The 13,979-nt window shown below is 35.3% G+C and overlaps 2 protein-coding genes across 2 annotated transcripts; one reads left to right on the top strand and one right to left on the bottom strand.

Annotated features, from left to right (window-relative positions):
- Positions 3,503-9,711, top strand: LOC109819738 (calcium/calmodulin-regulated receptor-like kinase 1). The gene is made up of 7 exons (XM_020385595.1): positions 3,503-4,583; positions 5,819-5,972; positions 6,760-6,886; positions 7,195-7,280; positions 7,380-7,451; positions 8,138-8,335; positions 9,040-9,711. Exons 1-7 carry the CDS (start codon positions 4,270-4,272, stop codon positions 9,376-9,378), a joined length of 1,290 nt encoding a protein of 429 aa, XP_020241184.1. The 5' UTR covers positions 3,503-4,269; the 3' UTR covers positions 9,379-9,711.
- On the bottom strand, positions 11,212-13,979 carry LOC109821630 (anthocyanidin reductase ((2S)-flavan-3-ol-forming)). Its single transcript, XM_020387807.1, has 6 exons — positions 13,862-13,979; positions 13,570-13,736; positions 12,796-12,996; positions 12,550-12,709; positions 11,879-12,092; positions 11,212-11,359 (listed from the first exon to the last, which is right to left on the bottom strand). The coding sequence occupies exons 1-6, from the start codon at positions 13,977-13,979 to the stop codon at positions 11,212-11,214; spliced, it is 1,008 nt and encodes a 335-aa protein (XP_020243396.1).

Raw genomic sequence — 13,979 nt, 5'->3', positions numbered from 1 at the left:
ACTAAAATAAATAAACGAACAAATATATACTTACTATTAGAAAACCCTCACGAACTTATGGGGTGTTTGGCAATCTGAAAGTGAATTTAAAATATGTAAGTTACTTTTTTTTACAAATGACTTTTACATCCATGTCAGTACGCAAGTGAAATACAGTGTTTGTTTGAAAAATTAAATTATTATCGAAAGTGCAATGTGAAGATGACGTGGCAAAATAAGATTAATTAGAAAATATAATTAAAATCATTTAATTAAATTACTTACCTTTTTGTCACTTTCATGTGACTTCACCACTTTTTTAGGGGAAGTCAAAATTGCATTAAATCTTATGTGGCAACTTTCTTACATCTCACTTTCATAACCACTTACATGAAAACAAACACCTTAATTGTTAAATAAAAGTAACTTTCTCACTTTCAATATATTATTAAATAGTATTCTTTTATATTAAATATTTGTAGTGAATAATTCTAACTATTTTGATAGTGAAAATATGTATTTTTATATCCAGTTATAATTTGTAAAAGAATACTAATAAGTATTACAATATGACAGCTATTCGTTTCACTACAAATGCAAATTTTTTAATAAGTTTAATTGTATAAAAGTATCACTTTCAGATAATGGGGTTATTGGTTGGGACAAATTGGGACCAAGCAGAAAAATTATTCCAATGGAATAATTTTACTCCTTTGGGATATTTTGAGTGCAGTAAAGTGGGATAATGGGATAATTTGAGCCTTTGATTTGATAATTCATATGGGATAATTGATGATGTGACACCTTATTAAAATATAATTTTATCTATTAATTATTTCTAAATTAACTTATCCAATTGGTTTAGTATATTATTTAGTATATTATTATAATATAAATATTATTTTACTTTATATTAAAATAAAATATATTGTACTATACTTACAAATTACTATTATTAATTATTATTAATTATTATATTATATTATATTATATTAGCATACTATACATAATTAATATAATATAATATCAATATATTTAATATAATATTTAATATAATATTTAATATAATATATTATTTTATTTATACAAAAATATAATATGTTATACAATAATTACTAATTACTATTATATTAGTATGCTACATTATATAATAATTGATATAATATATGAATAATATATATAATATAATACTTTAATAATATATTATTTAATTTAATATATTATAATATGTAATTCATAGGGAATAATGTACTTTATAAAATATTATAATATTTTACTTTATTCAACTGTAATATTTCTAATTTTATATAAAATTAATATATATATATATATATATAATACTAATATATATATATATTATATATATATATACCCATATTGCCTCTATAGAGCAAAATAGGGGTATCTTGCTACCAAGCGACAAATTGTGTGCCTTGGTAGCTGATGTGTCACATCCTCAATCCGACTCACTATCTCATGTGTGGGGAATGCTGGTCCCATATTTGAATGAATGGTAGGATGTGACACATCACTACCAAGCCACAACTTTTTTGATGCTTGTACCAGCATACGCATAATTGCCCGCTATATATATATATATATATATATATATATAATATACTATATATACTGATATATTATATATTACATGATAATTTACAATTATTAAAAGGTATCATGTTATAGTTAATATATTTATTTTAATTATTTTTTCCAAAAAACTATAGGATTATATTATATTATATCATAATATTTTACTAATATTAGAATATTATTATATGTTATATTATAATGGTAATGTCATATATATAATAACTTACAATAATATTTTACAAAGTAATTATATAATAATCATATGTATTAAAATATTATAAATATTATAATAAATACTTATGTATAATTACTAATTAATATTATATAATAATATATTACATAATACTATTAATATATGTTATTAAAATATTAAAATATGTTATTATATAATATTATTAAATTATGTTATTAAAATATTAATATATGTTACTTAAATATTATATAATATTATAATAAATACGTTATACTATAATTACTAATTAATATTATATAATAATATATTATATAATATTATTAATATATGTTTTTACAATATTATATAATATTATAATGAATACGTTATACTATAATTACTATTATATGATATTATTAATATATGTTATTAAATTATATTATTAAAATATTAATATATGTTATATTTTATATATCATGTCACATATTTATAATATAATTGTATGTATTAGTTGAGTAATACAAAAATATTTTAAAATTATCCCAATTGCCTTCAAAGTGGAACAACATTGTTCCAATATGGAGGATGGGGTAAATTTTTACTATTGGGATAAAATTTTTGTATATGAGTGGGGTAATTTTATCCCAAGTGGTGTAATTGTCTCACTAGTGTTCCAAAAAACCAATAACACAAAAAGGTATTATCCTTGTTACATTGTCCCAATGAATAACACTATGAAATAGAATCTCCAAAATTATCTCATTATCCTCCAAAATATCCCAACCAATAACCCCCCCTTAGAGAGACCGTAGTAAAAACAACATACATCCAATTTATTTTTCTAACTACAACCCTAAAAAGTTACTCATCCAAACGTATAGCTAAAAATTTAACTGTTTCCAAACATACAGCTGAAAATTCTCATGAAAGAGTGCAAATTTTATCAGAAAAACACCATACAGCTAAGGTTGAATTGAACCATAAAGAGAAGAACCAAAATTTACAAATTACATCAACTGTGAGTGGGACGCCCTGAAATTTGTACTCGCCTCGTTCTCTAAATTTTCCTTATCGCACTTGCCATTTTCACACGGATGAAACCCGTGCATTGCCCGTTTACAGTAGAGTTAACATTCCTCGGGCACGCACCTAACCGCTAAATAGAAGTCATCAACCGCCATAACTACCGATAAGACAGGCTGAAGGGCAATTTCGTCAACTACAAAAACATGGGGTATTTTAGTAATAGTATCATCACGTGACGATGGGTCTTTCGTAGAAGCGGCGCTTCACGGATTTAATTATCCAAAATAAGACGACTCAATTACAAAATGACCCAGAAATTAACCCAACTTGTCTAATTGTGAGTTGGGGGTCCTCTTTCTGGTTCCTATTTTGGGTTGAGGAAGCCCCAGCTGTACCTTTTCTGGTCGAAGGAATCAAAGACAACGAGCGAGAGAGTGGGCGTTGTCTAAAATCGTAGTCATCACGATCTCCCAAAAGAATCCCTTCCCTTTTCTTTTTTTCTTTTTTTGCATTTGAAGTCTGATTTTGCCGGTCATTTTTCGATCTAATTCCAAGCCCTAGGATTCCTCGATCGGTGTTTTGGCGGCAGTTTCTGCTAGATCCAAGAGTCGCGATCTCTTTGCTTGTTTGATCCTTTATTTCTGATATCTGCCGCTGCGTTTCTGCACTTGAAGATCGGGAAAAGATTAGGTAAGAGTTATTTTTTTCCCATTTTTTTTGTAAAATTAGAAATTTTGGGTAAACTTTTCATTGATTTTGGTTAGTTATGATACCAGAGATCTTTAAAAGATGCTAAGTATTTGGGGAAATATCGGAATGCCACGGAGCAGTGGGCTTGATTTCTTATTTTAGCAGATTCTGTTCTGTATCTGATGGCTGAGAATTTTGTTTTTCTAGTTTACTCTTGAGTCCTTATCTTAAGTGAAAATGAAAATTCGTTGCGTCAGTCTCTAATAATTTGAGATTTATACTGAAATACCAGTGTTGCTTGGAATAATTTTATTATTTTCTGTATCAATGTTTTGTGCATTTTCAACTTTTTGGGTGTTTTGGATCTGAAAATAAATATTACTGGAAATAAAAGATTTGGATGTCAGCTTTTGACTGCGGAAGTCATGGCCGCCCGCTGTTTTCTTATAATCCATGTGGCAAATTTCACATGTAGCTTAACTTCGGTGCAAATTAAATTTTGATAAACAAATTGAATGCAAAGGTAAAGAGTCTACTACTAATCAGTTTCATATGGCAAAATAAAACCTCTTAAAGTTAAATCATTTATAAAATTACTTTTTTTTCTTTAAGAATTTGGAGTTGACCATACTATTTACTAATTCCAAGGTCACCCGTGATAGTAACATGTGTTTTGACCTTTTCTTCCATTCAAATGAAGAACAAATCAACAAATTTTCAGCCAACAGAACTTGGTCTAGTTCTTTTCTCAGGTCTTTGGATGGGGTGGAAGGAAACCCTGATGCTAAAGTTGTAGCAGCATTAAGGAGATGAAAGGAGTATCTTGGGGATTGATAATTGGGGTAACAGTTGGGGTGGTAATAGGACTGCTTTTAGCCACAGCAGCTTTGTTCTGCTTTAGACTCCGGAAGAGGCGAGCTCAGATAGGCAACAGTAGCTCAAGAAGGGCTTCGACAATTCCAATCCGAACAAATGGTATTGATACTTGCACAATTCTTTCAGACTCGACCACTGGTCAGGAATCACCCAAAGCTTCAGAGACTAATGGTGGGTCTTTGTGGCTTGATGGACCTAAGAAAAAGAGTGTTGTCTCTGTTTCTGGCATACCAAGATATCCTTACAAGTAATTTCTTTGCCATCCTCTTCATTTAAGTTTTGTTCTTACAATAACAAATTTCCACTGCTTACGAGAAACATATTTGATATGAACGTTTTTATTTTGCTATAAATCTTGATTCCTACGGTTGTAGTTCTACAACATTCTGTATGTTTCTTTAACTGTTTGCAATAGTAATTTTTTATTATATCCTTTATGCATACGTGTAAAATGCGATGACTATATAAGATTTTCCCCTGCCTTCTGATTGGTCCTTTGTTGAAGAGCTCAATTAAATTCATGGACACCTGCATAGAATTTGACATCCTTCTTGTTGATTTTTAGTGTATGATGCAAAGCCAACTGGCTCTTGTCTAGTTTTTTGCAAGTTGGGATTGCTTCAAATCTAGATTAATTGAGGAATGAGATATTTGTTGTCAAATGCTGTAGATAATTAGCTACCAAATACTGCAGTACCCTCTAAATGCAAATTTAATCTTAGTTCCTGATGGAAGAAAATAAATACCAAGCATAGGGAAAGGACAGGTGGGTTTCGATGTAGTGAATTCAATACTTAACCCAATTAAGGTTGTAATATATGCCTCTTCTTGTGTTAGTCTCTTTGTTGCACTCTTCATTCACACCTAATACCAAATCTATGAAGTAATGAGTTTGTCGTATAAGATCTCTTGCTTCTGCTACCTCCCCTTTGTAGGGACAATTCCAATGTCACTTCCTTTCAAATTTAGAGCTCCATGGGAGTAACATTGTAACATGATCCAAGAAAGAATCATATTCCCTGTCCTCAGATAAAACTTGTGTAGCTTTTCATGAAGGATTCTTAATTGGTTCGGCGGCTTCCAAGACGATCATTATGGCTATTTTGAGTACATAATTCGTAACGAACTTTTCCAGTGATACCTATATATTTAAGTGCCACACGCTGACATCCTCTTTTATGTTCATCAATCTGTATATTACTGTTCTTGTGATAGTTGGTTTGCTAACTTTATTAGTTACGACCCTACCATCAAAAACCTTAGCTTACACTATGCTAATCCTAAGATTCCTAACCAAACTAAAATCCCTACCTATAACACTTTAGGCTGCTCAAGAATACTTTTGCTCCTGAATTTGATGTTTCTTTGTAGCTGTAGTGTACAATGAACCCCTTTTATCCTACTGTGTAAGCTCTAAAATTGGTAGAAGCTTCATTTTGTATTCACTTCTTCTGATGGTAACTTGTAGCGTTGTATTTTCAGGGATTTGCAGAAAGCTACCAGTAATTTTACGACAGTTGTAGGTGAAGGGGCATTTGGTCCTGTTTATAAAGCTCAAATGTCGACTGGTGAAACAGTTGCTGTTAAAGTGCTTGCTACTGATTCTAAACAGGGGGAGAAGGAGTTCCAAACAGAGGTGCTGCGTCTGGGCTAGATTCCATTACTGAAATCACTTCCCTTTTCTTTCCGATCAGCATGAGTTCTTCCTAGAAAGAATATCGGTTGCTATAATATCAAGGAACAGATATCTATACTTTCAGGAAACTAGTAGAAACATATTTGAATGTTTATGTCAATCTCACACCCTAAAATGTTCTGCAATTGTTGACAGACAATTACTTAGTTTTGACTATGACCAGTACATAAGAATAAATTTGTTCTGAAGCATAATATGCACAAATATCAGGCAATAGTTTTGTGGTCTGAACTATTAAAATATACTTCAGGAATTGGCAAACTGATATGTATTGCATCTATCTACAAAGTTTTTGTCAGCTCCTAACTCAAGATTATTGGTATATATTTGGTGAAGCGAAAGGGGAGCTCTTTAGTCTCAGTTGTGAGTTTTTGATTTTCAATGCGCTAGGAAAAAAATTATCTTTCATTATATAGACCAGCAATTGATCTTTATTCCATGGTAGCTGAGCGTAAATATTTTAGGTAGCGTATGACCTCATAGCTTTCTAATGGTTTCCTATACTTGAAAAATAGTATATCCCTATTTTTGAACTTTCGATGTGAATATCATTAAGATTGCATTCTATGCTGTGTTCATCTTATTATTTTAAAGAAATACAAAGAAGATTTATGCATTTTCTGATCCCTTTTCTTCTATTATTTGTTATACTGCCATCTTTAAAGTGAGACTACTGTAAGTGATCCTTGTAGAAGGAATTTTTTCAGTCTAATTTCCTTGCTTTCAGGTCCTACTTCTTGGGAGGTTGCATCACAGGAACCTTGTTAATTTGGTGGGATACTGTGCAGAAAAGGGCCAGCATATGTTAATCTATGTATATATGCCTAACGGCTGTCTGTCTTCCCACTTGTATAGTAAGTATAATTGGATAACGGACCTTGTACCTTGCGTTTCGGTCGTACTGTTTTAGAATCTTTTGTATGTTAAAAAAATTGTTCCTGAATATTTTGAAATCATTTATGCGCTTAAAATTTTGTTCATGGTTTTATTACATGCAATTAGGCTAGTTTGATAGCTCTATCTATCACAATATTTGTTTTATCTCTGTCATTTTCTACTGTTAACTCATCCAACAGGATAGCTTGGTGTATTCTTTTAGCGCATAGATGAAAATGTTAGCTTTTGTTTTTCCTGGTTCACAACTTCTTTATTATGGCTATAGGTGAAAAATATGGACCGTTGAGCTGGAATCTGAGGATCCATATAGCTCTGGATGTTGCAAGAGGCTTGGAGTACCTCCACGATGGCGTATGCTACTCTTAATACAGAAAATTAATTGATTCATCATAATATCTTCTAAAATAGGAAGTGCTTCATGCTTTGAAATATTTTTGCTTCTTAATGCAGGCAGTTCCTCCTGTAGTCCATCGGGACATCAAATCCTCAAATATATTGTTGGATAAGTCCATGAAAGCCAGAGTATGTATCTTGTTGACATGGTTCTGAGTTTTTCATTCTTTCATAAATAGTTCTACTTACTATTTGAGTATTTGGGGCAGAGATCGGTTCAACTTCCCCATGTTTGCTAGAGGTATAAAAAAGTCTCCTGCAGACAGCATTTGTGTGCTCAAGATCATATGATTCTGCCCATGCTAATTTTTTATTGTGTAATGTGTTCTTCAAGCTCCATAGGAACCCATGCTCATAATAGGTGGGGTGGGAACATGTAATTCATTTGATGACCCTAGTAGTCCATGAAATCGTAGGGTTGCGTGATTCACCGGAAAAGGGAATGATAGATACGTTTTTTTTTGTTTTTTTTTTGTATAAAGGGATTATTAGTTACTCGTTGAATTTCTTCGAGGCATTTCCCATTAAGTAATTTATACAAGTCGCTAGTCTTCCTTCCATGGAATTTTCCATAATTCATATGATTTCCAAGATACGGAATGAGAAAATTGTTAAGCTTGGTGAAAACATATCTGTCTCGATAATCTTATGTTCATCATATATTGTGAGCACTTGGGTCAATCACTTTACACAGCTCGCTTGTTATAAAGAATTTAAGAACATGAGAATCCGTTATTGTACAAATGAACAGAAAAATCTACAGTTTTTTTAGTGTTCTTACTTATGACAACTATGACAACCATTTAATTTAACAGGTTGCAGATTTTGGACTTTCAAGGGAGGTCAGTCACGATGCATCAAATATCAGGGGAACCTTTGGCTATCTGGATCCCGAATATGTATCGTCAAGGTCCTTCACCAAGAAAAGTGATGTGTACAGCTTTGGAGTTTTGCTTTTTGAGTTGATTGCTGCCCGCAATCCACAGCAGGGTCTCATGGAATATGTTGAACTTGTAAGATCTCTCTATCACTGGACATTTTTTCCCTTAAATTTGTTCTCATCTATGTTACCTTTGTAAACAAAAGCTCAAGCTTATTAATCAGGAACCAATGACTTGGGCTTAAGATTTTCAAGCACAAACCCTGTTCGTATCAGCTTTGGTTTGGGTTCTGGTTAGACTGGCCAAACCCAGTTCCATTTTTCAGACCTCCTTGCAATCAAAGATAAAGTTTCAAATTTGTTACAGGCTGGTAGAGGTACATTTCAAGTCTGAGTACAATATATATACATGATAACGGAAGATGGACTGAGCAAAACTCCATAACCTTATATTTGAAGTTTGATGAATTCATGTGTAAAAGGCATGGGGCTTCAAACTTCGGCTTTAACCCATGTGTGCCATATTGTGGACTCTGAGACTTGTCTGACTCTCTCGAAATGTATTAAACACATGGAAAACATGGTAGCATCCGAAGGAGGGAAATGTGTCAGCTGCTATCAGCTGCAATTCTCAGAAAAGTGCATGTCTTGAAATATGTCCAAACAGTTTTAGACATCTCCCCAAAACACTGGCAATAATGATAATTGTTGTCATATTAATTCTTGTCAATAGAGGTTTCATGGGTAGTACTCATACTGAATTCCTTTTGAAAGTCCTGCTTTGCTTCTTTGTTTCTTAATTGTTAATTGCTAGATAACATGATTTTTAATTGTTAGGCGGCAATAAATGCTGAGGGAAAGACTGGGTGGGAGGAGATTGTGGATTCCCGGCTTGAAGGCAACTATGACATAAACGAGCTCGATGGTATGGCCAATCTGGCATACAAATGCGTCAACAAACTTTCCAGAAAAAGACCATCCATGAGGGACGTAGTTCAAGCACTTTCCGTAATTGCTAAGGAGAATCATAGTAAGAAGAGGCAGAGCCGACAGTTCTTGCAAATTACAATAGAGGAAGGATCTACAGATAATGAACACTTGGGTACCCTAAACTCAATCCCAAAACACCAACGTGAGGATTCTATGGATAGCTTGTCAGATTTGCCTGATGTTTAACTAGGTTCTGTACATTTTTTAGTGAATGAGGGATGTGTTACCCTCTATATATGTGGCACGTTGCTGACTTGGCACAAATCCAAGCCATCATCAGTTTGTATTCTTTGGATAGTTTGTTAGATTTTATTTATTTTCTTTTAATTCTGGAAATGTATTCTTTGTTTTTGTTGATTCTATAGTTGTAGTTCCGCTTCAAGCTAGAGATTAGTAATTTTGAGGGTGATGGGCGGGGACTGGAGAGTGTACTGGTCTTTATTGCAATGTAAGTTCCGTTTTGTAGCTATACTTGTTATCGAAAGAAATTTGTAAGAAGGTTCCTTAGCCTTTTTTTTTCATATTAAACTTGCAAGTATGAAATCTACAAATGAGTTGTCTATTGTTTGATGCGTATGCTCGTATAGATTATTTCTAAGGGTGTGTTTGGTAATCAATGTGTTTTTTTTTAAAGAACATCATGCCTAGGTGTTTTTTTTCAAATATGTTTTAAAAACACCATTTTGGTCAAACTAGTTTGACACCATTATATAGCGGCAGTGGGCGGGCGGCGGACGGCGGCGGTCAGGTGTACGCGGGTGGCTGGCGACGGACCCCCGGCCGGCGGTTCAGGTGGCGGGGTGGCTGGCGACCGTTTGGGCTACCAGCGGGTAGCCGGCGATGTGGTCGGCAGCCGGCCAAAGCGACGCGAGTGCGGCGACGGTGCTTGGCAGGTGTCGTCGGTGGTCGGAGGTCGGTGTGGCGGATCGACGGCGCTGCGGGCGGCAAGGGTAGCGGCGGTGCGCCGGCTGTAGGTGATCGGCCGATGGTCAGCGGGCGGCGCGTGTGCCGACGGGCGGCTACTGGTGGCGGCGTGGCGCATGGCAGGCCGCGGCCAGTCGAGTGGGATGGTGGCCCGCCGCGCCGGCCGATAGCGCGGTTTGTGCGCCGACGACGGTTGGGGCGGGTGCGTCGGCTGTGCCAAGGCGGCAGCGGGCGACGGACCGACGGCGGCGTGGCCGGCCAAACGGACCTGCGCAGCGGGTGCCGTGCGGCTGTGTGCCGGCAGGCGCGGCTGTCGGGCACCGACAGGCGGGTGTAGGCGGTGGGTGGAGGGTTGGGCGGGCGACCGACTGCGCGGGCGGGCAGCGGCGGGCCGGGGAGCGGCGGTCTCGGCTGCGCGACTGTGCATCCGTAACCGGCCCCGGTGGTGCGCCGGCATCGGCCGGCGATTCTGGTGGCGGCAGGCCGAACGCGACGGGGTAGCGACGCGGTCGGTGCGCGCGGCGGCTTAGATGAAAAAACGGAATCTCAAAACACATTTTTGGTGTTTTGGGAAAAGTGTTTAATTTTTAGATTTTGTAAATGGACGAGTCAAAAAAAACGCCCCGGTTACCAAACACGTTTCTTTGTTTTTGTTGGAAACAAAACAGAAACGACAAAAACGTCACGGTTGCCAAACGCTTCCTAAGCGTTCTCATGTGTGACGTAATGTCATTTTTTTTCTCTTCTTTTTGTTGAAGGTATCTGTTATGTATCATTTGTCCTTCATGTTCTTGTCCTAGGAGCATATAGTTTGTATGTAAAGGTGTTTTTGCCAAGTTTGTATGTAAAGGTGTTCTTGTCGTAGGAAAAGAAATATAAGATCTCCACATCTCCAAGTTGTTTCAAGAGCAACATTCATTTACTCTGGCAATATAAACCAACATTTGGATATGATAATACCTTACATTAGATTCAAGATAATCATTAAACTCAACGTCATATGCCAAAGTCCCTCACAGGAAAAGACAACTAGTATTTCATCTAAAGTTTTCTTGAGCCGAGAATTATTTCACTTATTTCTGATACCCAAAGCACTTAGTTTGGTAGTAGTCCTGCAGTCTTCACATATTCAACGGAATCTTCATAAATTGTTCCTAGATCTTTCTTCTCGAACTTGAACCCTTCTCTGATAAGCTTTGCCGATGAAAGACTCAATCTTGCTTTCTTCGGTACATCAGTGAAACTGCAAGGAAAATGCAAGGAAATTCATAATGCAACAATCTGTTACAGAAATATTCATAAAACTGAACCAAATTATTAATAGGGTAATTGAAGATAGACATTACGTACTATGGGGGTTAGCCACTTATATCCACTAAATAATTTTATTAGCATTTGCTTTCCAAATTAGAAATGACGGTATTTCTCCGATTAAGCTGTCACATGAGAATCATAAGGTGATAAAGCATTTTCTTACCCTCATTCTTAACTGAGAACAAAACTAAATTTCTTTCTAAACTATAGGGAGGAGAAAATCAATTTAACAGCACATGATTCCACTGTGACATCTCAACTTAACATTGAAATAACACCATCCAAAATTCATGAATATAATTGCAAATAAACTAGTTTAGAAATGTAATTGTTCCCCCATAATGCGAGTAGTGTATCTGCACGTAACCCTGAAGATAATATCATAATTTTGAACTTATACTTATTTATAAATGACTACATTGCAAACGAAAAAAGAGTTTGTACTCACTTAGTAGGCACATTGTACTGTGGATATCTCTTTGAAAGGAACTCTGCAAGCTCTGGCAAACTAGTATTAATAGCACAACAAATATAACGTCCAAAAGCGGATTCGTTCTCAGCAACAAATATCTCAGCCCTGCTCACATCCTCAACATGTGTAAATGATATCGAACCTGAGAGCATTTGTATTGTCTTTAATCCACCAACTCGAGCATCATCTCCTGTGAAATTTACAAGAAAAAAATAGATCTACATTTGTACATAATTGGGATATTTTGGTTCGTCATAATTGTAAGGATTACAACAACTCTTTGTTTCGTTTCAAATAATAAATAGTAAATATAGTTATAACTGCAGTCGCAAAAAGGCCTCTAGTCACATTCAAAGTGACTTGTGCAGATTTGAATATAAGTTGCAACAGTAAATCTTTTGAGGTATAGATGGGGTTCAATAATATAGAGTACTGTACTTCTGATCATCAGATGTATAAACAGAGATTTCCGGTCCTGACAACCCCAAAATAAACACATACAACTACACCTACGACTGTAATTTCTGAATTTTTATTACTAAACCAAATGTTGCAACTAAAAATGCATGTGACAATAGTTATAGCAAGTATACTTCTGTATAACTGACACTTGCATCACAACAAAGCGAACAATAACGTGTACTCACCAGTGAGAAGGGATAACCCTATTGCTAAGCTTGGAGGAATATCTCCATTTAGTGCAGGGCCAACAATTAGAGGAGGGATTATGCTGACTAGCTCAAGCTTATTCTGTTCTGCAAACTTCCATGCTTCCTTCTCCGCAAGTGTTTTTGACATTAGGTACCCCTGCAAATTGCCAATTTTTGATTCAACATCAGGACATATTTTGATTGTATATCAAAGCTTATACAAGTTTGTTCTAGAAATTATACCCAAGTAGGGGGCTTATCAGTGGTTAGAAACTCAATATCTGACCAAGATTCTTCGTTCAGTACAAAGCCTGCTCCTTGAAGATTGCTAGCGGATACAGTGGCAGCTGAAGAGGTGAGGATTACTCTCTTGACTGTATTAGATTTGATGCAAGATTTCAATACATTCAAGGTTCCTTGAATTGCAGGCTTGATTAATTCATTCTGTAAAAAAAGAAAAAAGGATAATTTCAGAAAAAATATTATAAATTTGGAAGGATTTAACGAGACAATATACTTAAGATCTTTATTTGAGAAAATTCTCATCAACTTTTTTCCATTAAACTACATAACTAACCGTTGTTACAGAAAGTTATGACGTGTAAAGTACACAACTTTTTGTACGTTTTTTTCTCGTAAATTAGTTTATTATAGCTACTTCTCTCTCAGATTTACAGTTTCTTCTCAAGTATAAATAGAGGTATTTTAGCCTTTTTATCTACACCATTATGCCGATTTATGCTAGTTTAGATATTTTTCTGCAAACCCTGATTGTTCATGATCGCCTTTTAATATCTATCTCGATAGGTATATGCTACGAACAGTCATTAACTAATAGAGAGTTTGTAGAAAACCATAATAAACTACTTTAAGTAGAGAAACATATCGCCAACTTTCAAACTGCAGGAAAATACCACATACAATCAGAAAATTTCCCTGACGTGTTAGTTGTGCTATTGAAAAAGTAAAAGTCAAAATACCCTCAATAGTTAGGAGGAGAGAATGTTTATTATGTACCTCTGGGTCACTAGAGAACAGGTTCACAGGTGTGGCAACATGAAAGACATAATAGCAGCCACTGACGGCTTCATCAAAGCTTCCATCTTCAGTCAACTCTGCTTGGAAAAGCCTGAGAGTGCCTAGCTCTTGTAGCTTGCTAAGGTGAGAGACCTTTGATTTGTTGCCTGTACAATTTTCAGGAACTTAAACATCAGAAATAATAACTGACTATAATAAGAAGGCATGCTCGAGTTTCACAAAAAGCGAAAAAAATTCGGAAAACCCCCTGACTGGACAGAAAATAACACACCAGGATCGCGGACAGTGGCATTGACAACATATCCCTTCTCAAGGAGTTGTTTGATCAATGTTGAAGCAAGGAAGCCATTTCCACCGGTAACACAAGCTACTTTCGCAATTTCAGCCAT

Source organism: Asparagus officinalis, chromosome 8 (assembly GCF_001876935.1).
Source record: "Asparagus officinalis chromosome 8, Aspof.V1, whole genome shotgun sequence".
In the NCBI taxonomy this organism is placed as follows: Eukaryota; Viridiplantae; Streptophyta; class Magnoliopsida; order Asparagales; family Asparagaceae; genus Asparagus; species Asparagus officinalis.
This window is presented reverse-complemented; position numbering and strand designations above follow the sequence as displayed.